Below are 23,779 nucleotides of genomic sequence, written 5' to 3' on the forward strand. Positions count from 1 at the left end.
TGATCCAGTATTGAGAACTTTGGGAATGTTTTCATAGTTGTGTTTAAATAAATTGCAGTTATATTTTGAATTGGTAAATGTATCTCTGGACATTGAACCTGGTCCTTGGGACTCGGGGTTACATTTTGGGGGGCTCGTCCAGGATGTATTGTGTATTTGTGAAATAGTGGTTGTTGTTGAATATTATTTTAAACTGCTAAGCTACAAAATGGAATCCCAAATGATATGCGCCAAAGTATTAACGTAGACCCTCTAAAAGCTATCTTGGTTACCCAGTTGGCTGAGAAATACAATGCTGAAATTATACAGAGGACTTTGCAGGATATTGAGGGTTTGGGTCAGTGCAAGGTAAGAGAGACACATCCCCAGGAACCCAAGGAAGCCCCAAAACAACAACCAGCAGCAAGTGACTAGAGGACCAACAACAGCAAGCCCAATGGCACCACAGCAGCTATCCTCTTTAGTCTTTTCAGCTAGCCTAGTCCTGTATTATACCACCTCTCCCAGTCATGGTGACTTCTTTTTTATGCACATGTCCCATGAGCCTTTGCTAAACATGCAAATTAACACAACCCTAGGTACAGCTCAGTTGTCTGCTAGTCTGGTCTACGTATCTGCAGTCTGTTAATCAGACCTAGATCCTAGGCCCCAAACCCTTTTTCCAGTACAAGAAGGGATGGTGAAATTGCAACTCTCAGCCTCAAAATATAAATATTTACCAAGCTTGAGGAAATAAGGTGCAGTGCCCCAGAGAAATAGCAAAGCTGGCAGGTGGGACAAAAAAAATTATTTCTGACAAAATCTATGTTTTTACTATGCAGTGACTTGCCATAATCAGTCTTGCAGCTACACTAATAGGTAAATAAACTCATGTGCGGAAATCTTGCCAAAAGGATTGATGGATTCCTTTGCTGACATTAGGAATTAGCTATATATTTAATCTGTTTTCTCAGGCCAATTAATAGATTTGTGATGATTTAGCCTGCTTTTTCATGCACAGTCACACACTGTAAAGAGATTACACAAGATTACATAAGATTTTGCTTAGCATATATTGTTCAGGAAATGATGATTTTAAGTTGTTTTCCCTTTCCACGGCAGGAAGAATGCCAGAATTACATCCGTGTTCTCCTTATTGGTGGAGACCGGCTCTTTGCATGCGGAACGAATGCTTTTACACCAATTTGCACTAATCGGACGGTAAGAGTACGGACATGGACATGCTACCAAATTAGGCTGATCCCTTTTCTTTGGGAACTGTTTGTCTATGTGTACATACACTGTGGAAGCCAAAGAGAAAAGTTGTGGAGGGCATAGGAGTGGAGCGTGATTGCTGTTTTGTAGAACTGGGCTATTTTGTGATTTTAATACTGTAATTCTACAGTATTAAGAGAGGTTTCTCGATAAATCCAGCTTTGAAATTATACCTGAGTCAGGTCATCCCACAACTTCTGTATGGAGTGAAGGTTTCAGACTGGAACGATCACCTCATCCCAGAACTGCAATCCTTTCAAAATCTCTTCTTAAAGAGAAATTCTGCCCTGCCCTGAGGCACCCCCAGTGGCCCTGACACAGGCAAAACTTGGTCTTCCTTCAGTCATGGACTGTGTACACATCATCCTGCTTACAATATTATTACAATATTATTGACTGTGTGTTCCAGTGTGACGCCATGTTAAATAGACAATCCATCTCCAGCTCCAAATTCTTACTCTGTTTTAAGCTGTTCAAAAGGGACCGTGTCAGAGCCTTCTGTCTGTCCAGCGTCAATCACTCTCTACAATCTCAGAATGGCCTTTGCGTCTGCTCGGTTTCAGCCCATGCCAATGGCCTTACTGGATGGCTGCTGCTCCCAAACACCGTTTGCTATTTGGTTATGTGTTATGCAGAGCTCCAGTTCCAGAAGATTTACCCCATTATATTTGAATCTATTCTCTTTATACAGAGCCTGGAAGCAAATTTGTCACAGTGCTTTTGAGGGACTTAAACGTTTCCTCAGAAGCAGAGAAGGTAATATGTGAGGCACCTCCTCTATGTGAGCCAGCGCCCAGCTCCCGACCATGTTGCCCTGTCACCTCAGATTGGAAGGGCACTGGGTTCTGTCACTCTAACCCTCTCTCTGCCGCTTCCCAGGATCCCAGGCCTCTTAGCCCTCTGGCCTGACTCTCCGGTCTCCTTGTTGACTTGGCCTGGGAGGCCCCTTTTATTAGCCACCCCCTCAATGCTAATTACACCCGTTCCACCCCCTAGGGCATGTGCTGCTACCAGTTTGTTGCAGTGATTAAGAGCAGCAGGGCTGTAATCTGGAGAGCCAGGTTTGATTCTCTACTCCTCTGCTTGAAGCCAGCTGGGTGACCTTGGGTCAGTGACAGTTCTTCAGAGTTCTCTCAGCCCCATCCAACTCACAGGGAGATTGTCATGAGGATATTAATAACTTTGTAAACCACTCTGAGTGTGGCATTAAGTTGTCCTGATGAGAGTTATATAGATTGAATGTAGTAGTAGTAGTTGTTGTTGTTGTTGTTAACATTATTATTACCTGGGCCAGGGGCTGGAGCAGCACCTGGTCTAAAGTACTGCCTCACCCATGCTGGCCCTTCCCAGAACTCTTGATGACCATTGGTTGGGCAGCTTCCGTGTGTGTTTGTGACCCACAACTCCTCCCCCTGCATAATGTTGCCTGCCCTCCCAGGCTTTCCCCCGTCCCTTCAGAGGCTTTCCGGGTGGCCTCCTGCTGCTGCTGGGCTGAGCCACAGCTTTGCAAGGTGGGGACAAGTGGGGGCACCAGCTGATGATGTCATTTGCTGGTGCAACTTTCCCCATGTCCAGGAGATGCTGCCGGCCAGTTTGCTGCCAATGACCCTCTTTCCTGGCATCCTGGGGCTTTGTAGCTCATTCCACTGCTTGCAGGGCTGCTGCCATCCCATTGGTTGCAGTCTGGGGGGGGCACAGCCCACTCAAGCCTGGGGCAGTCCCTGGACACTGATATTTCTTCTTTTGGATGCCCACTTGCTCGTCTCCTACAGAGTGTTGGTGTTTTCTCTGGCTGCTAAGAAAACACGAGCAAAAGTTGCATTTGAAGGGGGATAAGATTTGGTCATTTTAATAATGACATTCATGTTTTATGTCTTATGTTTTCTTTAGTGTTTGATTGTAATGGCCATATGTATTTTTATTATTATTTCTTGCTATGCGAGGGTTTTCTGCCAGACTAGGCTAAATGTTAAACCCTTCTCAGGTTCACTGGGATAGATTTTTAAATATTTCTTATTCTGATTGACTCTCTTCAAGCCCTTTAGGTAAGATTGATACTTCTTTTCATATCCTTTGTGAATATCCATTTTATGAGAATCTTAGAGCCCCTTTATATTACTCATCTTCTAGCTTGTTGCTTTGAATTTCCTTGTTCAGATTCTCTGTGCTCTTTATTTGGTGCTAAAGGTCCCAAAAATTTAGCTAATTTTTTTCCAGTCCTTTCATCCTTTAAGTTATACCTATTTCTGCTGTTCAATAGCCTTGTCTCATGGAGCTTTGATGGGAGAAAGGAAAGGAAAGGATTGTAATGGCCTTTGGCTATATGCAATAAAAGCTCTTTGCACCTTTGTAACATTTACTTTCGTACAGTCTGTAGTGTTCCCAGCACTACCTCAGTGGTGGATATGATGGAGAGGATATGATGTCACTTCTGGATGATGCCTTCCCTAGGCTCTATTGTCTTTACCATAGAGGCTAGGGGAAATTCCTAGAGTATCACTATGTGGAGACCATTTTTTCTCCTATTCATTTCTCCAGTTCATTGGGGACAGGAAATTGGGGTTGGTCCCAGGCAGGTAAATGGAAGGCTATCACTCTGGTCCTTGTGGATTAGCTTATCTACTCGGTTTATAAGGCTCAAAAGTGCCCCTGGGTCCTTGTAGACTAGCACAGATCTTTGTCTCCCGGATTTAGAAGTTACCCTACACCTGGCCCTTGGGGACTGACTCAAGTAGAATTTCCTGGAGCCATAAAAAAAAACAAAATGAAGCCCTTTGAGTCTTCCCATAGAGGTCTCTGTGAGCAGAGCTTTCTATCTGGAATCTTGGGAGGAAAAAAGCAAAACACCTATGAACACCTGTATTGTTTTGGACAAACGGCAGCTTTGGGAAGGTGGTACTTTTGACTGGGGAAATTTTGTTGTGGGGGCAAGGGTGAATGGCCCCAAGTTGATTTCTCCTCCCCACATAAATCAGAGCTGCTTTTAATTTGAAAATAAAAAAGGGTGAGCAGGTTGTGGATCTTTGCTAGTTTGCCACGAGGGTCCCTTCATTCCCTGATATTTCAGTCTGATGCCCAGATGGCCATTAATAGAGATACTGTGTGATGCACGCTGAGTCTGTGTGAGTTGTCCGGGGTCTGAGGCACAGCCCCCGGCCTCAACAAGAGGAAGCAGGGGGAGGCAGCCAGGAGACAGCAGTCCTGCCACCTCAGCCAGCAGCCAGGGCCAGAACCTGCCTACACCAAAGGGGGAGGGCAGAGGCAGGAAGAATTGGGACCCAGCAGCAGCCCAAGCAGGGCCCTTACCTGCAAAGGGGGAGAAGCAGCCACAGCAACTCAGAGCCACGCCCCAGCATCCACCCCAGCTTGAAGATGGCAACCTGACTCAGGAGGTGCTCAGAAGCCAGCCCCTCCGGGTAGAGCTGCTGAGGGCACTCTGTGGGAAGAGCTGGGCAGCCAGCCAAGGGGCCGCAGCTGGGCCCACCTTCCCTAATCAGCTCAGCCAGAGAAGCCCAGTAGCCAGCCAACATGGTGCAGCTGTGGCTGATCCCGGCAGCCCAGCCAGCTACCCCTGCTGCAGCAGCTTGAGACAGCCCATGGCCACGCCAGGGCTAGAAGACAGCAGCCTGGCTCAGGAGTTGCTAGAAGCCAAGCCTCTACAGGGGGGGCTGCCACAGGCATTCTGCGGGAGGAGATGGGTAGCCCCGCCCCGCATTGCCAAGCAGGCAGCACGGAAGCTGGCTAAGGCAGCTCCTCGTGAGCAAGGCCAGGCAAGCTCAGTAGCTCAGAGGCTGGCTGGGGCAGCCCCTCATAAGCAAGGCCAAGGAGCCCTCAGCTGGGGATGGCTCACACTCAACCCCACCCTGCCAGCTAGGCAAAGGAGCCCAGAAGGGATTAGTGGTTGGAGGGAAACACCTGGGGGAACGCACAGCTGGGCCCGGTCAGGAGAGGGAACAAGCCTGGAAGGAGGGCGGGGTGGAGATAGGAAGCCCTATAAAGGGTGGCTGGGAAGAGCTCTGGGGTGGTGGGTGTAAGTGAGGAGTGATGATGTGGAATGAGAGCAGTAGGATGCAAGGGTGGAGGCTTGGAGGAGAGTTCTGGAAGGAGGAGATGGAGGACACAGAGGGTAAGCAGGCCAGGTTGAGCAGGCCAGCGAGTGGACTGAGAGGGAGTCTGGGTGAGGTATACCGCCCCTCCTTCCACAGAGCAGGGTCCTGCAGAGTCCCTGGCCCCCCTGTGACGTCAGGAGCAGACCGCCCAGTGCCACGCCCAGCGGCAGCCGCGGCAAGCCCTGACAAGTTGGTGGCCCGTACGGGGAAGGTCGTTCCAACGCAGGCGCCAGGCGAGGGGATGCACCCCAACGCCACGGTACAGCTCAGACCATGGCTAGAGGCACACCTGGACGAGATGTGGAGGAAGCTGGAGGCAACCTTCCAAGCAGCTCAAGTGGAGCTAGTGCAGGCGGTGGAGAACCAGATACAAGCCTGCACCCCTGCAGCCACCCCACCAGTGGTATGCGCATTTGCGTGGGAAATTAACCCACCAGCCGGCAAGGCGGTGCAGGGTCTGTGCGCCACCGTGAGAATAGGACGGCAGACCCTACAAGCCCTATTGGACTCAGGGAGCGCAGTATCAGCAATTCGTTCCCAACTCATCCCAGCTGACACCCCAGTGCACCGCTGGGTCCCAGTGACAGACGTGATGGGCCGCACCCAGCCGTACCCTATGGTCTGGATCACAGTGGAATACCTGGGAGCGCTCCGCCGCCTGGAAGTTGGCCAAGGTAGCCCACTTACCGCTCCCTATGCTGCTGGGGAGAGATGCCCCGGGGTTCTCCAGGCTACTTAGGGAGGCAGCCGAGGGACTGGCAAACCCACAGGTGGCCCCAGCGCTGCAAGTGGAGGAGGCTCCCGACCCAGACGAGGGTCCCTCTACCAGACCAGGGGCAGGCCCGCGGGCCAAGGACCCAGCGGGACCTCCGGCCGACCGCCCCTTCTGCGAGGCCCAAGGGGCAGATGAGTCCTTACAGCGCTTGCGGGAGACAGCAGCTCGTGAGGAGGACCGAGTGCAGGATGAGCGGAGGTCCCAACGGCTTCCCCGCATTGAGAAGCAAGGAGGGGTGTGGGTCCGCCTAGCCCGTGCCCCAAACGGCCAGGGAGAGATCCGCCAGCTACTGGTGCCAGCCGCTTACCGGGCAGAAGTCCTCCGCACAGCCCATGAGCACGCTTGGGCCGGGCATCTGGGGCACCACAAGACCCTGAAGAAGATCCTCGAGCGGTTCTTCTGGCCCTCCGTGAACGCGGACGTGAAGGCCCACTGCCGCTCGTGCCCCACCTGTCAGCGGGTGGCAGCCCGGCGCCCACTGAAGGCCCCCCTCTCCCCGCTGCCCGTCATGGAGACGCCCTTCCAACGCATCGCGATGGACTTTATCGGCCCACTGCCACGCACGCCCCGGGGCCACCGCTTTGCCCTGGTGATCGTGGACTATGCTACACGATTCCCTGAGGTCATCCCGCTCAAGACGATGCAGACCCCGGGGATGATACGAGCCCTGTCCAAGCTTTTTGCCATGGTGGGACTGCCTGATGAAATCTTGACAGACCGGGGGGGGGGGCCGTTCCGGGCCAAAGCCATGCGTCAACTCTGCCAGAATTTGGGGATCCGGCAGGTATTCACCTCGGCATACCACCCTCAGACCGACGGTTTGGCAGAGCGTCTGAACCAGACCGTCAAGGAAGCCTTGAGGAAGATGACACGGGACAAGCCTCGACAGTGGGACCTATACATCGACCCCCTCATGTTCGCCCTTAGGGAGACCCCGCAGGCGTCCACCGGCTTTAGCCCCTTCGAACTGCTGTACGGGCGCAAGCCACGGGGGATGCTCTCTCGGCTGGCGGAACGGTGGGGTCCCCGCACCAGCAGCCCTGCTCCCCCCATACCGGAGTACATGAGCCAGCTCCGTGAGCGGGTGCAGCAGTCCCAGGCCGAGGCCAACCGCCAGCTGAGCCACGCCCAGACAAAGCAGAAGGCGGCCTACGACCGGGGCACAAGGATGAGGACCTTCCAGGTCGGAGAGAAGGTCCTGGTACACCACTCGGTGTTCCCACGGGAGGAGGGGGACCCGTGGAGGGGCCCTTACCAAATTCAGAGGGTGCTGGGCCCTACCACCTATGAGCTGCAGTGCGGGCCAGGCCAACGCCGACGGAGAACCCTGCACGTGAACCTGCTCAAGCGGTGGCATGAGCGGCCAGAGGACGGGTGTGCCTTGGCTGAAGACCCCTTAGACCTCCCAGACAGCGAGCTGCCATGGACCGCTGACGCCCCGGAGTTCGAGGAGCCGAAGGTGGATCCACAACTCAACTCTGCACAGAAGGCCCAGCTACAGGCCCTGTGGAACCAAGTGCCCGGGGTCTTTTCAAGACGCCCTGGGGTCACGAACCTGGTGCACCATGCCATCCCCACCCAGCCGGGGCAATCTGCACGGGCAACCTGGCGACCCATCCCCCGGAAGCAGTGGGAGGCGGTGGATCGGGAGACGGAGGAAATGCTGCGCCTGGGGGTGATTGAACCGTCCCGAAGTGAATGGCGCAGCCCCATCGTGTTGGTGCCGAAGCCAGACGGGTCGACTCGGTTCTGCGTCGACTACCGCGAGCTGAACAAGGTGGCCAAGTTCGACGCGTACCCCATGCCCCGGGCGGATGTTCTGGTGGGGCAGTTGGGGCCCGCACGGTACCTATCCGCCCTCGACCTAACGAAAGGGTACTGGCAGGTGCCAGTTCGCCCCGAGGACAAGGAAAAGACAGCCTTTGCCACCCCCCGGGGCCTCTTCCAGTTCCGCCGCATGCCCTTCGGCCTCCATGGGGCAGCGGCTACCTTTCAGCGACTGGTGGACCAAGTCCTGGGGGACTGTCGGGACTTCGCAATGGCTTACATTGATGACATCATCATCTTCAGTCCCGACTGGCCCACCCACCTGCAACATCTGGAGAGAGTCCTCACCGTGCTCCAGAAGGCGGGGCTGAAGGCCAACCCCAAGAAGAGCCACTTGGGGTTCCAAGAACTCAAGTACCTGGGGTTTGTCATAGGGGGTGGGCAGGTCCGCCCTCCCCCTGAGAAGGTGGCCTCCATCGGGGATGTCCCCCAGCCTCAGACCAAGCGTCAGCTCAGGCGGTTCCTGGGGCTCCTCGGCTACTACGGGCGCTTCATTCCCCATTTTGCATCCCGCGCAGCCCCCCTGACAGACTGCCTGAGGAAGGGCAGCTCTAGTCGCCTCAGCTGGACGCCAGAGCGGACGGCTGCCTTCCAAGATTTACGCACCGCCCTGTCAGACACCACAAAGCTCTGGAACCCCGACTTTGAGAGGCCCTTCATCCTGGCAACTGACGCGTCGGCCTCGGGCCTCGGGGCGGTCTTGATGCAGGAGCGAGACGGGGAGAGGGTGCCCATCTTGTTCTTAAGCCGCAAGCTCCAGCCAGCAGAGCAGAAGTATGCCACCCTCGAGAGAGAAGCCCTCGCCATCAAGTGGGCCGTGGGGGCTTTGAGATATTATCTGGCCAATAACCCCTTTACGCTGGTGACGGATCATGCACCGCTCCAGTGGATGCACCGCATGAAGGAGCACAACCCCCGCGTCCTGAGGTGGTACCTGTCCCTGCTGCCATACCGATTTGCCATCACCTACCGTCGGGGGGCCAACCACATGGACGCAGACTTTATGTCGAGACTCTTCGAGCCAGACCCCCCGGAGGTGGCATCCAGGCTAAGGGGGGAGGTGTGTCCGGGGTCTGAGGCACAGCCCCCGGCCTCAACAAGAGGAAGCAGGGGGAGGCAGCCAGGAGACAGCAGTCCTGCCACCTCAGCCAGCAGCCAGGGCCAGAACCTGCCTACACCAAAGGGGGAGGGCAGAGGCAGGAAGAATTGGGACCCAGCAGCAGCCCAAGCAGGGCCCTTACCTGCAAAGGGGGAGAAGCAGCCACAGCAACTCAGAGCCACGCCCCAGCATCCACCCCAGCTTGAAGATGGCAACCTGACTCAGGAGGTGCTCAGAAGCCAGCCCCTCCGGGTAGAGCTGCTGAGGGCACTCTGTGGGAAGAGCTGGGCAGCCAGCCAAGGGGCCGCAGCTGGGCCCACCTTCCCTAATCAGCTCAGCCAGAGAAGCCCAGTAGCCAGCCAACATGGTGCAGCTGTGGCTGATCCCGGCAGCCCAGCCAGCTACCCCTGCTGCAGCAGCTTGAGACAGCCCATGGCCACGCCAGGGCTAGAAGACAGCAGCCTGGCTCAGGAGTTGCTAGAAGCCAAGCCTCTACAGGGGGGGCTGCCACAGGCATTCTGCGGGAGGAGATGGGTAGCCCCGCCCCGCATTGCCAAGCAGGCAGCACGGAAGCTGGCTAAGGCAGCTCCTCGTGAGCAAGGCCAGGCAAGCTCAGTAGCTCAGAGGCTGGCTGGGGCAGCCCCTCATAAGCAAGGCCAAGGAGCCCTCAGCTGGGGATGGCTCACACTCAACCCCACCCTGCCAGCTAGGCAAAGGAGCCCAGAAGGGATTAGTGGTTGGAGGGAAACACCTGGGGGAACGCACAGCTGGGCCCGGTCAGGAGAGGGAACAAGCCTGGAAGGAGGGCGGGGTGGAGATAGGAAGCCCTATAAAGGGTGGCTGGGAAGAGCTCTGGGGTGGTGGGTGTAAGTGAGGAGTGATGATGTGGAATGAGAGCAGTAGGATGCAAGGGTGGAGGCTTGGAGGAGAGTTCTGGAAGGAGGAGATGGAGGACACAGAGGGTAAGCAGGCCAGGTTGAGCAGGCCAGCGAGTGGACTGAGAGGGAGTCTGGGTGAGGTATACCGCCCCTCCTTCCACAGAGCAGGGTCCTGCAGAGTCCCTGGCCCCCCTGTGACGTCAGGAGCAGACCGCCCAGTGCCACGCCCAGCGGCAGCCGCGGCAAGCCCTGACATGAGTGATCCCAGCCGGTCCCCCCACCTCAGGACATTTATAAAATGTGCAGAAGACGGGGGCTCTTCCCTCAGTTTCAGATACATTTCTTTGAGCTCAAAAAGGCTTGTCCTGTTTTTGTGTGTATGTGTACCTTATATCTTTTAGAGCACAGTGTGATGAGTTATGGTTCCAAGCAACATAATATGATTTTAATTGTTAATTTTCTTCCCCCACTGATGATAGTTGAGTAACCTAGAAGAGACACACGATCAGATCAGTGGCATGGCTCGCTGTCCATACAGCCCCCAGCACAACTCCACAGCCCTTCTCACAAATACCGGCGAGCTCTATGCTGCAACCGTCATGGACTTTCCAGGAAGGGACCCTGCTATTTATCGTAGTTTGGGGATCCTTCCTCCTCTCCGGACTGCACAGTACAACTCGAAGTGGCTCAATGGTGAGTGCAGGGAAGACCTTCCCATTTTTGTCATGCAAAGCGTGTTTAGAAAAAGATAGTTTTCATGCATCGTTGATGTTGTGCAATATTGTGCAACGCTCATGAAATGGTAGTGTCTTCATGGCGCAATTTCTGATGTCACCCCATCATGATTCCATTTTCATGGTGCGATGATGTTAGAAATCATGCCATAAAGATGCTAAGACGTGTGAAAATGACCAAACAGCTGTTTCCACATGTCCTAAAAAGAGCACCTCGCTCACCGGATGCTGGCGAATTTTCACAGGATTTCTGATATCAGTACATTTGGTAGGATTTCCATGGGATGCCTCCATTTCCAAAGCAGATGCAGGCAGTTTTGCTTCCGTTTTTGTGGCACTGTGAAATTGCTTGCATCTGTTTTGGAAACGGAGACATCAGAAATCCTGTAAAAAAAGCTGCCAGCGTTTGGTGAGTGGGGTGCACTTTTTAGGGCATGTGGAAATGGCCTGCCTCCTCCTGTACTGTCCAGCCTGCCAGTTATCACAAGCCCAGCTTTCTGTTCCCTTGCCTTCACAGCTGAGAAGGGTGGAAACTAAAGAGAGGTCCATTTCAGTGGTGGCTCCTCGCCTTTGAAATGCCTTCCCCCTTCAGGCTTCCCTGGTACCTATGCTACTCTTTTCTGGGTGCCACGCCAAAATGTTTCCATCCACCCAGGCTTTTAACCTTGTGGCACTGTGAAAATTGCTTGCATCTGTTTTGGAAATGGAGACGTCAGAAATCCTGTAAATCCTGTGTTTTACCTTTTTAGCTGTTTTGTAGACTCCTTCTGCTGTTTTATGAATGCCTTTATGCTGTTTTTATGTCTCCAGCTTGTTATTCATGGTGTTTTTTTTTAATAGTGATAATTTAAAATGATTTTGCTACTTTCATGGTGCATTTATTTGTAAGCTGCAAATAAGGAGAGAGTTATTGTGGGTGTAAAAGGCTGGGACCTTAGTTCAATGACAGAGGAATTGTTAAAAAAGAACCCTTGAGACTGAAAAAGACCTCTGCTTGAGATCCTGGATTGCTGCTGAGACTCCATTTATACGGGGCCCAATAGACTTGAAGTTTAAATTCGTTGCAAGCTGTTTTGTATGTTTAAACAGTAGACAGAGAATGCTTCTGGCCTTTCTGGAAGAATGTGTGCAGTCAAGACGACATTAGGAGCCTGAGACTCTAATAACACCCAACTTTAAAAAAAAACTTACTTACCAGATACACAAGGGGTTGATTAGTATCAATACAAATGGCCCCCGGGTGTGTGTGTGTGTGTGTGTGTGTGTGTGTCATTTGCCCAGTTGTGAAACTCCATGTGTACCTGATGGCAGTACATTGGGTAGGAAAATGGTGCAATGGGGAAAGGCTTAAAACCCCTTAGCCTTGTGCTGTGATCCCAATCTGAATCAAGCCCCCATAAGTCTGGTAAATAAGTCTGAAAAATACTGAGCGCTCTGTATATGAAACTTCCAGCACTTTGTATAGTTAAGGACTGAGAGGTTATCTGCACACTATGCACAAGCATATGTTATGCCTGCCTGCCTGCCTGCCTTCCAATTTCCTGATGGGAGAAATTTAGAGTGGAGAAGTGGCCCAGGAGAGAAGAGCATAACCCTTTCTCTGCCCACTGCAGCTTCATGGCGTATGCATGCACCCCCCCTGCATTTTTGTTTCCTGTGAAGTTCAGAAAGCATCCTTTTGCCCTCAGTCTAAATCCCCCCATCAGGAAACTGCTTTTCTTTTTAAAAAAATAGTGTCCATCCCTTGTTACTGAAATTTGCAGTTAGCTCCTCTTTGCATGTACCAAGTTTGTACGCATGGCTGGATAGGTGCTTGTGCGTATGTCATCTGAATACGTGCTAGGCTTTTGAATTGTCTCTGTGCTGGCCACCATGATTCTTGCCGTTGCCCCAGGAATCTGTAAGAATATGCGGTCCAGTCGGTGCCTGTGGGTGTCTGTGTTTTCACCTTCTTGTCCTGCAGGCAATCTGTTGAGGTGCGACAGAAGTTGAAAAGGAATAAATCTGTTGATGGGGGGAAAGGGTTGCTCTTGATATTCACTGGGAACTACATTGCAAGCTCACCCAAGCAGCTTAATATTGGAAGTCACCCTTGTATCTAAAAATGTAACTTGGCCTGGCTTATACATGAGTCTACATGAAAGAAATGTAAAAACTGTCTTCACTCCCACTCATGTGAATGATCTCTGCTCCCACAAGTGGTCTCCAGTGACAGTAAATATACCCTCTTTGGAAATCCAGACTCCCCTCGCCTACACCTGGTTCAGACAGAGCAGCCAGTGATTATGCTGAGACATCTGTAAATGCAAAAATGTCTCATTTAGTTTGTAAGGGATGTCAGAGCAGTTGATTATGACATATGCAAGTATATCATTCTTTAAACCGTGAAAAATACATTGTGAGAAGAGAAATGCAAAAAAAAAAAGGCCCCCGCCTTCCGTTTGCATTTTGAGTTATAAGTAGTAATCTGAGCATGAATATTTCACATGTAATGGCCACATTTTTATCGCTCTCCGTCTTAGCCAGAAACAATTGCTTAGTGATATACCCTCAAATATGCTGGTAGAATTTGGAGAGGCACCCTGTTGAACTTTCACCAGCAGTTTTAGAAACTCACTTTTTTGAGACTGTCAGCATTTACAAGTGAAAGTCCAGAGGGAAAGAAATATTTCCAACCTCTGCTGTCCTCCTGCCAATTTATAGTGCAGTCATGGGCAGAGTTACTCCAGTCTAACCGGAACTCTACATAGGATTATATTGTTGATAAAACAGGGCTGTTTTCTGACATCCATAATGGGGCTCAAAATATGAATCCTGACCTGTTCAGGAGAAGAGGTCTTCAGGGCAGCTGAAAACAATAAAGGTGAATGAACATAAGAGGTGCTGTGCTGGGCCAAACCACTAGTGCATCTAGTCCAGCGTACTGTTTCACGTAATTGCCAACCAGCTTCCCCAGAGGAGAAGCCTTCCCCCAGTGTTGCCTCCTAACACAGGTATTCAGAGGATTGCTGCCTCTGAGAGTCTCTCTACACAAGACCAGCAGTGTAGTGTGGATTAGTGGCACCCGGGGCAGGAGCTGGCGCCCTTGCCGATGTACACGCACTTTGCATGCTTGAGCTCCGGGCCCTGCATGATGACATCACTTCCATGATGTCATCGTGCAGGGGCGCTCCCTCGCCTGCCCAAGAGTGCTCCCGTGGTTTGGGCAATTGCCTCTTCACCCCTTACCTCTTTGGGGCAGCTGCCCGTGCCATTGCTGGGCGCTGAGCTGATGGCGGCGGTGCAGGCTGCTGCAGCGAAGAGGTAAGGGGTGGGGAGGCAAGCGCGGCCCGAACCATGGGAGCGCTCTGGGAGGTGGGCCGCCTGCCACACTGCCTGCTGCACCACCGGGGCACCCAGCTCGTGGGGCACCAAGCTGGCAGTGATGGCACAGGTGGCTGCAGCGAAGGAGAGGGGAGGTGGGCCACAGGGCATGCCCCCACCCCCTCAGAGTGCTCCCACGGTTCAGGCTGCGTGCCTCACCGCCCCTTACTTCTTCGCTGCAGCTGCCTGTGCTGCTGCCGCTGGGTGCTGAGGTGATGGCAGGGGCGCGGGCGGCTGCAGCGAAGAGGTAAGGTGCTGGGGATGCAAGCAGCCTGAACTGCAGGAGCGGGGAGCGTCATGAGACGAGCAGGGAGGAGGACCACCAGCTGCCATGCTGCCAGGGTTTCTGGCTTGCTAGGCGCTGAGCTGATGGCGGCAGCGGAAGGGTAGGGAGGCGAGCGATGGCACTCCCGGGGGAGGGGCGTGGACATTGTGCCCCCTCAAAAGTTTGCGCCTAGGGCGGCCACTCCCTAACCCTCCCCGTGCCATGCCACTGCATGAGACATCTTACACAGGGACATTCAAGTGTAGGGAGATGCAATGTTAGCCAGGAATTGTAGTTTAAACAGAGCCGGCAGAGCACTCCTCAGAGGGTCTGTTAATTTCATCTTTGCCTCCCCAAAGAGGACATGAAATTGACAGAAGAGGAGGAGAGATGAAATTAACAAACCCTTTGAGGAGCAGTCTCTGCTGGCTTTGTGGAGAGAGGCAAAATTGACAGTCTTCAGCTCTGTCTTTTTAAACTACGCTTCCTGGCTATCATTGCATCTCCCTACGCTTGAGCATCCCCGTGTAAGATGTCTCGTGTAGAGGGACTCTGAATATAGAAGTTCTTTTCAGTCGTCGCTGCCAGTAGTCATTGATGACCTATCCTCCATAAAACTGTCTTACCGCCTTTTAAAGATGTGCTAAAGCCCATCACGACATCTGCTGGCAGTGAATTCCATAATTTCATTGCTCCTTCCTCTGGTCTTTCCTGAATTTATTGCTCAGCAATGTCACAGGGTGCCCCCCCCCCCCCGGTTCTAGTTTTAGGTGAGAGGTACTTTCTCAGCCTCTTGGATACAAATATCTACTGTCTGGTTCAAAACTGGTCTTCCAGGTCAGAATTAATTTTTTTAACCTTTTCCCTTTTCTGAGGGGAAATCAAAAGTAAAATCAAAGTTATTTTCTCCTCTTTTTTTTTTTGAAAATGCATTTCAGAGCCAAATTTTGTATCGTCATATGACATTGGAAACTTCTTCTACTTCTTCTTCCGAGAGAATGCCGTGGAACATGACTGTGGGCAAATAGTCTATTCCCGGGCTGCTCGAGTGTGTAAGAATGACATTGGAGGCAGGTTTTTGCTGGAGGATACCTGGACCACCTTCATGAAAGCTCGCTTGAACTGTTCCCGCCCAGGAGAAATTCCGTTTTACTACAATGAATTACAGAGTACGTTCTACCTGCCAGAACTGGACTTAATCTACGGGATCTTTACAACTAATGTGTATGTAGTTTATGCAGTACTTTTATTTCTAGAATATTCTGCATAATTTAGAGGAGGAGGCCTGCTGCTTCCACCTCTTAGGAGATGTGCGTTGTAGAACAGCCATCTGTCCTGAAAACGGAAGAGCTACTGAAGATTCTTGAGATGTGAACCCTTGAAAAAACAGACTAGGCAGCCTCGATAGGCAACTCCTAGTGAAACGATGGCACACCAGACCAGTTTGCTTGACACTTAGGGCCAGTTCTCGGCTTTGAGTGCTGGCAGCACTGACGGGGCTCAGTTTTCTCGCAGTGTGTGTCTTCCTCTCTTCCCCCACCTCCTTTGGTTTGCTGGCATAGAAATATTTTTACAGGTATATACTACAAGATGGTTGGTGCTTAGCCCAAAGAGGCTGCCTGCCCCTAGAACAGGAGATGGAAAAGGAAACTCATTTATTCCTTCCTTCTCATACTGTAGTGAACTAGAAGAAATGAGGAGGAAGAGAATAAGCAAAGTTTTCAAACCAGTTAACTTCTCTTGTTAGAATAAATATGGACATTTTTAATTTAGACATTTTAACTTGGACATTGCACAAGATAGCAATGGGTGGCAAAAATTAGGACTGTTTTAGTTGCACCCACTACTTCCTCCTGCTCGTTGGACAGTAGTCACCACAGTGCTTGGGACGAGGTGCTTGTTTCTGGAAGAAAGATTCTCTGATTGTCTTTTTAATGCTTTGTCTAGTTCTCTAGTATTTAGTTTTATTTGAGCCAGTTTGGTGTAGTGAGAGCCAGTTTGGTGTAGTGGTTAAGAGCGGCAGGACTCTAATCTGGAGAGCCAGGTTTGATTCCCCACTCCTCCACTTGAAGCCAGCTGGGTGACCTTGGGTCAGTCGCAGCTCTCTCAGAGCTCTCTCAGCCCCACCCACCTCACAGGGTGATTGTTGTGGGGTAATAATAGCATACTTTGTAAACCACTCTGAGCGGGCATTAAGTTGTCCTGAAGGGCGGTATATAAATCGAATGTTATTATTAATGTTATTATTATTATTTATTAACTATGGTTTTGGAACATATGGATTAAATTTCTGTCAAGTGGTAGGAGCCTCTCATGTAGATCAGGAAATCATATTTTTTAAAAAATTAAACTGTTTAGTTGACTTATGCGTTACATATTGGATCTTCCGTAAGTTGAACAGCATATCCAGGAAAACGAGTGAGCATTCCAGAAACAATGCAGTCCTTTCTCTCTAGCCTCCTAACAGATTTTTCTTCGTCACCCGTTTGCTTTTTGGGATTGCTGAATCAATCCCTCCAGACTTCCGTTTAGTTTTACTGAACAGCATTCAGCATATACATTTACCTTCTCAATTAGAAAAGTTGTCTAAATAGTTTAAACAGCAGCATTAGGGCTCAAATAAGCATTAGGGCTTATTTTCAATTATATGTGTTTATTTAAGTGGCATCTTTTTTTTGCAACTATAGCAGCCTCCAAGATTGCTTTATCAAGAAGGAGAATGGCATTTGGATAGAAGGAAAAGTTAAGCAGTCCTCCTCTGTCATTTTCCGGCTGGAAAAAAACCCACCCCAAGCTGTTTTTACTCAGCAGGGCAAAACATACTAATACTGTATTTTTTTTCTTACTGTGGATAAAAGAAGCTGAGGCCTGTTGTTTTTTTCCAGTGAAGAAGAAAAGGTTAAAGCTCCCCCCTCCCCTCCACTTTTCTTCTCCTTGGTGAAGCAATCCTGATAACTAAATCTGTAAAAGAAAAAAAAGTTGTTTGCAATAAAGCACACAATGAAGGACAAAACCATAAGGTACAGTTGTAGATTTGCCAACTCTGAGTTGGGAAATTCCTGGAGATCTGGGGGTGGAGCCTAGGGAGGGCGGGGTGTAATGCCACAGAGTCCACCCTCCGAAGCATCCCGTTGTCTCCACAAGAGCTGATCTCTGTTGTTTTGAGATCAGTTATAATTCCAGGAGATCTCCAGGCTCCACCTGGAAGTTGGCAACCCTGTGACAGCTGAGCCTGAGAAACGCTTGCTCTGGAAGAGGACTGGACAGCAGGTTCACTTACAGTGGAAATGGTGGGTAAACATTAACCAACTTCTATCTGCAGGATTTCTGTCCAATGGCACCTTAGAGATCGACATTTTCAGAGTGTAAACTCTGAAAATCTTGTGCCACTGAATGAAAATCCTGCTGTTCTCCTGCATACCAAACACAGCCACCCACTCAACTTTTATCTATTTGTCTTTTCAAAAGAAAACTAGTTCTGGTGTTCCTTATAGTACGAATCCTAGTCCTTGGCAAACAGCACTTCCACACGTGAAAACACAACTCTGCCTTATACTGAGTCGGGCCATCGATCCATCAAGGTCAGTATTATCTACTCTCACTGGCAGAAGTTTTTCACATCGTCCATGGCCTGGTCCTTAACTGGAGATGCTGAGGATTGATCCTGGGACTTTTTGCATGCCAAGCAGATGCTCTGCTGCTAAATCACAGGCACTCTAGATAAGCCCTGGCCATACCATATTGTCACATCACGGTGCACCCGCGAGCCCTACTTCCCCATCTCACCACCACTTTCCTACCCTCCTCTCTCTCTCTCCTGCTGGAGCCATCCTCTGCTTGTCCCTTATCCCTTAGTCCTCCCCCCTTGCTATCACAGCATTATTCCTAATTGTCAGCTCTAAACGTCCATCCTCCAAATTGGCTTTTGATTTTTTTTTAAAGGAGGAGTCAGGACACTGTGACACATGTTCGCATGTAATGTATAATTAGCTCCCTGGAGAAAGAAGTACAGCTCTTTGCTCATGGCCAATTCTCGTGGAGAAAAGTCTATATTTTGCTTATTTCATGGCCTTGACCTAAGAAGGTGCCATTTTGGATCTAAAGAGGGCTGAACGCTTCTATCTCTGCCCATTAGGCCTTTCCTTGTCACAAATCAGTTACAAATAAACATGGGAAGAATGAAACCTTTTACTGTCAATCCTACAGGTTCTATACCTAGTTCTAGATCTCAAGTGACTGGCATGTGAGTTTCTTAAAGAGCTATTTGTCTCGGGGCATGAATGCATTGATCAGGCTTGTTATGCAAAGACTGTACCCTCCAGGGGAAGATACGGCATAACATATAGCAGCATGCCAATTCAATATTGAGCTCAGCTGGAGAGCTCTGTATTGAGCACTTCAGATGCAAGAGGAACTCTCAAGCTGGGGCTATTAACAGAAGCAAGTAAAAATCTCACTCACCCAAACTGCCGGATTAGAAGTTTTGGGAATATTCATACTATTTTCTAACTGGACCAAGGTAACAATTTTCAAAACAAAGACAGGGTAGCTATGGAAGGGAGGGTCCTTGGCTCAGTCATAAATCATCTGCTTGGCATACAAAAGGTACCTGGTTCAATTCCCTTGTATCTGCAGATGAAATGATCAGGTGAAAGACCTCCAGTGTTGATCCTGGAAAGCCACTGCTAGTCTTAGCAGACAACATGGACTTTGATAGACTAAGGGCCACACTCAGAACAAAGCAGGTTCGTGTGTTTCCTATCTGAGCCCAAGAGAAATTAATATTATTATTTATTACATTTATAGTCCGCTGTCCCCGCTAGGAGGCTCAGAGCAGATCACATCAGTTTAAAAGGCATCAAATAAAACAGATAAAATCAGTAGCATAAAAACAGATACAATTTACAGATTCTTCCTCAGGAGTACACATTGTACAGTCCCATATATAGCCACTGTAGGTCCGCAAGGGCTGTTGACAATCATCAGATGAAAACAACAACAACCAGGGAGGGGATATGTCCCTCTTCTGGTAGGAGGCTGAGTTAGAGTCCCATTTGCCTCAACCGTCAAAGGCCTGGCAGAACATCTTCGTCTTGACGGCCCAGTGGAATGATAATAAATCTGGCTGGGCCCGAGTTGTCACAGACAGAGAGTTCCACCAGGCTAGGGTCAGGGCTGAAAAGGCCTGAGCCCTGGCCGAGGCAAGACAAACCTCCTTGGGGCCAGGAACCACCAGTAGATGTTTGTCTGCTGAAAAGAGCAGCCTCGGGGGGAATATAGGGTGAGAGACGGTCCTGTAGGTATGCAGGAAAATAAAAATTTTCAGTGCGAAGTCAGGAGACCTTGGAGAGCTTCTGCCAGTCAGAGTAGACAATGCTGGCTTTGATAGATCAATGCGCTGACTCAGTATGAGGCAGCTTCGTGTATTCAGTGTTGTCTATTTCCTTATAATGTGCTTGGGGGAATAAAACCCTTAAATACAGGTTCCAACAGTAGAGATATCCCCCTCTGGGTTCCTCTGTTCCTCGGACAAATATAGTGCCCTGAAGCCTGTGTTTTCATTTGAATGTCTGAAAAAAGTCTGACTCATTACACGTGAGGTAATTTATGATGGCATATGAAGAATTACCACTATGGAGGGAAAATGTTGCTTTTCACAAACAGTCTCCTTGAGATCTTTCTTCATCTTTTCCTTTTTTTTTTTGCTTACTGTATGTTTTTAAAGGAACAGTGTTGCCGTTTCTGCGGTTTGTGTGTTCAACATGACTGCAATCACTCAGGTCTTCAATGGCCCTTTCAAGTACCAGGAGAACTCACGCTCTGCCTGGCTGCCTTATTCCAACCCAAATCCCAGTTTCCAGGTACTTAAACACAAAAAAAGAACAGTAACTGTATTCGTTTTCGTAAAACTGTATTAACATGTTTAGACACTAGCAAAATTGATCAAAGACTCTGATGGGGGTGGTCTTAGATCTGACAGTGACAATGACGTGTCCGCCTGCAAGCTCAGATTGATATTTGGAATGTCAGTAGGAGAGGCAGCGTTCACAAAAATGGAAAACTCCAATATTGCCTGCAATGAGAGATGGGCACAGTCCAGAAAACAGACCTAAATTTGACATGGTCTGGCTCGGTTCGTGGTTCGTGAACACACGGTTTGTGAGACTCACCTTTTTGCACGAACTTTGGTCAGTTTGGGCGGTCTGTGGGTCCGTGGTCTGTGAGTCCAGACATCCTGGCTCTGATCTGTCAATTCCCTAGGCAACGAAGGGGACGTCTGCAGACCTTCTGCAACAAGCAAGGAGGAAGAATTAATTCCCTCGGCAATGGAGGGGTGGACGTTCTGCAGCCATGGAAATACCAATCTTAGCCCTCAAAACCTTGATAGGCAGCTCTGCCTGCCAAGCAGATTGCTCCCATTCTGCTTTATGTGAGCAAGGAGGAAGAATTAATTCCCTCGGCAACATCTGGGAAGGTGTTTGTGTGGTGAGGGGGCTCTTCCCCCACCCTTTTCTGTTTGATTTTACTTCATTGCAACTTTTTGGTGCTGCAAGCCAATGCAAGTCAATTGGCATTTGTGACTCCTAGTATCTACTGGAATTTTCCTGGGGGCGGCCACTTTGGGGGTCTGTAACTTGGACCTCCAAAATGCAATCTTGGCCAAACTTGGCGGATGGCTGGAGGAGAGCCTGCTGAAGCCTTGCTGCGAGTTTGGCATCTCTGAGTGTGAAGGGGTGGTCCTAGGGCCCCCGGAAGTGATGGACCACAGACTGACAAACCGGTCCATGAACGGGCGGGTCCGTGAAAAGTTCGTGGTCTGTGAAAATCAATGGACCATGGTCTGATGCTCCGTGGCGTTTTCTCGGTCCATGTCCACTTCTGCCTACAATGGAGGAATGGTGGATAAAGGTTTTGGAGTTTGCATTGATGGCAAAACTTACTTCACTGATCTACATGTTTGGTTAAATGGAAACCGTTTATAGAATTTTTACATGAAATAGACAGTAACAGTTTGATGGTATGTGGATTTATGGATAAAGCAATATGAACTATAAAAAAGAGAGCTTTTATTCTTAATATAGAATAAGTGAGAATTTGAAGATGATATATATTTGTTGCAGAGAATATCAGAACCCAGCTTATAGTTTAGTCTCTCTTTTATTTTTCTTCTTTACATCTTCTTCTTTTTCTTATTAGTTACCATTTCTGTTTTCTCTTTTATGTTTATATGTATTGTTAGTTTGATTTGGTTCTTAGACGACTGTGTTTTTTCTTTTATGTTTACTGTTTATTGCTTAAATAAATTTAATAAAAAATAGGAGAGGCAGTGTAGTATAGTGGTTAGAGTATCTGACTCGGATCTGGGAAAACCAGGGTTCAAACCCCTCCTCTGCCATGGAGGCTTGCTGGGTGACCTTGGGCCAGTCACACACTGTCAACTTTATCTACCTCACAAGGTTGTTGTGAGGATAAAATGGAGGAGAATCCAATTATGTTCGCCTCCTCTCTGTAGCAGTTGTTACAGTTTATAATAAATCTTGATTGTATATTGTTGGTGGTGTATTAAAATAAGCCCACCTGATGTCCATGGTGGAGGGACACGACCAGTGGCTGAATCGGCAGAGGAACTGCTGTGTTCGGTTGTGTTGCAACAGAAGGAGCAAGCCAAACTCAGGCAGCAGAAGGCAGAGTTGCTGTGGCTTCTATTGGTGTGCCCATTTGCACCCATTCACTTTTGTAGAGTGGGGAACTGCGCGCGCGCGCCGCGCGCGCACACACACACACACACACACACGCACACACACGCGCACACACACACACACACACACACACACACACACACACACACACACACTGAAGACTAAGTATGTTAGGGACTTTGATGAATCCACTGTCGCCCTTAGTATAATTTTCTAGCTTTTTTAATTTGAGAGCATGCAGGTTATCTTTTTCCTAACCAGCCCGAGGGTCAGTGCACAGACTACAATCTAATGGTGATGTTTCTTGCCTGCTCTCTTCACCCGGCAAGCAAGAACTTGGCAAGGAATTTACTATTAAAGCCCAGGCTTTTGTGTGAAGAAACCATGCCCAGGCAAGCCAAAAGACAGAGGAGAGGAGGACTTTGCGAGGTTGGCCCCTGTTGCTGACGCCAAGCCCATTGGGGAAGGCCACAGCCTCTTTGCTCCGGTTTGGCCCAGCAGGGAAACTAGTTTGCTGCTGTGTGAAACAAAATGCTGGTCTCAATGGACCACTGGCCTGACCCAGGAGACTGTATTTGTATTCTTATAATCTTAAGTTCCTTGTATTTGGGATGACAGATAGCTACCAAACCGTCCCACACATTTTTGCTTTTATTTTTGCTTTTAATATTCTGGATAAACTTTACTTGGTTGGTAGATCACTTACTAGTATGAAAAAAACCTATGTATCAGGTAGCCAGATAATCAGGTTTTATTGCACAGATATAAGATCTATCCTAGGGGTCTAAGAGTTTGATATTTGTCATTGATATCTCTATTATGCTAACTGTCAAAACCGCGTGCATTTCCAGTGTGGCACCATGGACCAAGGTCTGTATCTGAATCTGACTGAAAGAAATCTCCAAGATGCCCAGAAATTTATTCTGATGCACGAAGTCATTCAGCCAGTCACACCAGTTCCTTATTTCATGGAGGACAACAGCCGGTTTTCTCATGTCGTTGTAGATGTGGTACAAGGCAAAGAGATGCTCTTCCATGTCATCTATTTGGCCACAGGTAAATGGTTGACTTCTGGCCCTAGGAAATCCCTGTGGCCTGTGCTTCTTCTTCTTTGCTTGTATAAGCCCTCCCAAGACATCTGATTCAAATCCAACAATTAATAGAATGCTTGAAGCTGCATCAAATGACTGATAAAATAATATACATTTTTAAATTGAGTGTAAAACAGTAGAGAAAGAGATGTCCTATTTTGCAAGCATGCATAATTTTAAATACACACACTTATACACATATAGATTGCGGCAGCTTTCTAGTTTCTTTGTTCCTTTTTAATATTCGGGCAATTTAGTGATTCTGGGACTCTAGGCAAAAGTCAAGTATGTCCCCTCCCGCAAACTCACTCCCTTTGCTCCCCTTCACTCCACTCTAAACAAGACCGACGTGCCCAATTTTCACAGTGCATGACGCTTGGAAAATGCTTTGTCCTGTCAGGCTGTAACATAACATTATGTAAACTTGAGGACTCCTCTTCATAATTTTTGAAAACATTTTGGCTGGCAAATAGTGCCAGCCAAGTCAATCCTGTGTAGGTGTCATTAATAAAAATACAATCTATGAACATGAGTGGAATAGCTCATTTAGAAAGGACAGGTAGATATCTTGACCTGATAGTTAGGGGGCGGGGTTGCTATCAGAGAAAATTGAAATAAATGAAAACAATAATCACATTTTTCAGGTATACTGGGTGAGATAATCAATGGATACTTGAGTAGGTC

The 23,779-nt window shown here is 49.3% G+C and overlaps 1 protein-coding gene across 1 annotated transcript in view; it reads left to right on the forward strand.

The window, feature by feature from the left end:
- SEMA5A (semaphorin 5A) overlaps nt 1–23,779 on the forward strand; it is a 155,688-nt gene that overhangs the window by 57,679 nt on the left and 74,230 nt on the right. The window contains exons 5-9 of the mRNA XM_054984946.1: nt 1,102–1,200; nt 10,422–10,635; nt 15,243–15,528; nt 20,030–20,165; nt 22,856–23,060. Of these exons, the coding sequence (XP_054840921.1) occupies nt 1,102–1,200; nt 10,422–10,635; nt 15,243–15,528; nt 20,030–20,165; nt 22,856–23,060 (940 nt within the window). The remainder of the gene's footprint in view (nt 1–1,101; nt 1,201–10,421; nt 10,636–15,242; nt 15,529–20,029; nt 20,166–22,855; nt 23,061–23,779) is intronic.

This window comes from Eublepharis macularius, chromosome 7 (genome assembly GCF_028583425.1).
Source record: "Eublepharis macularius isolate TG4126 chromosome 7, MPM_Emac_v1.0, whole genome shotgun sequence".
Taxonomy (NCBI): domain Eukaryota; kingdom Metazoa; phylum Chordata; class Lepidosauria; order Squamata; family Eublepharidae; genus Eublepharis; species Eublepharis macularius.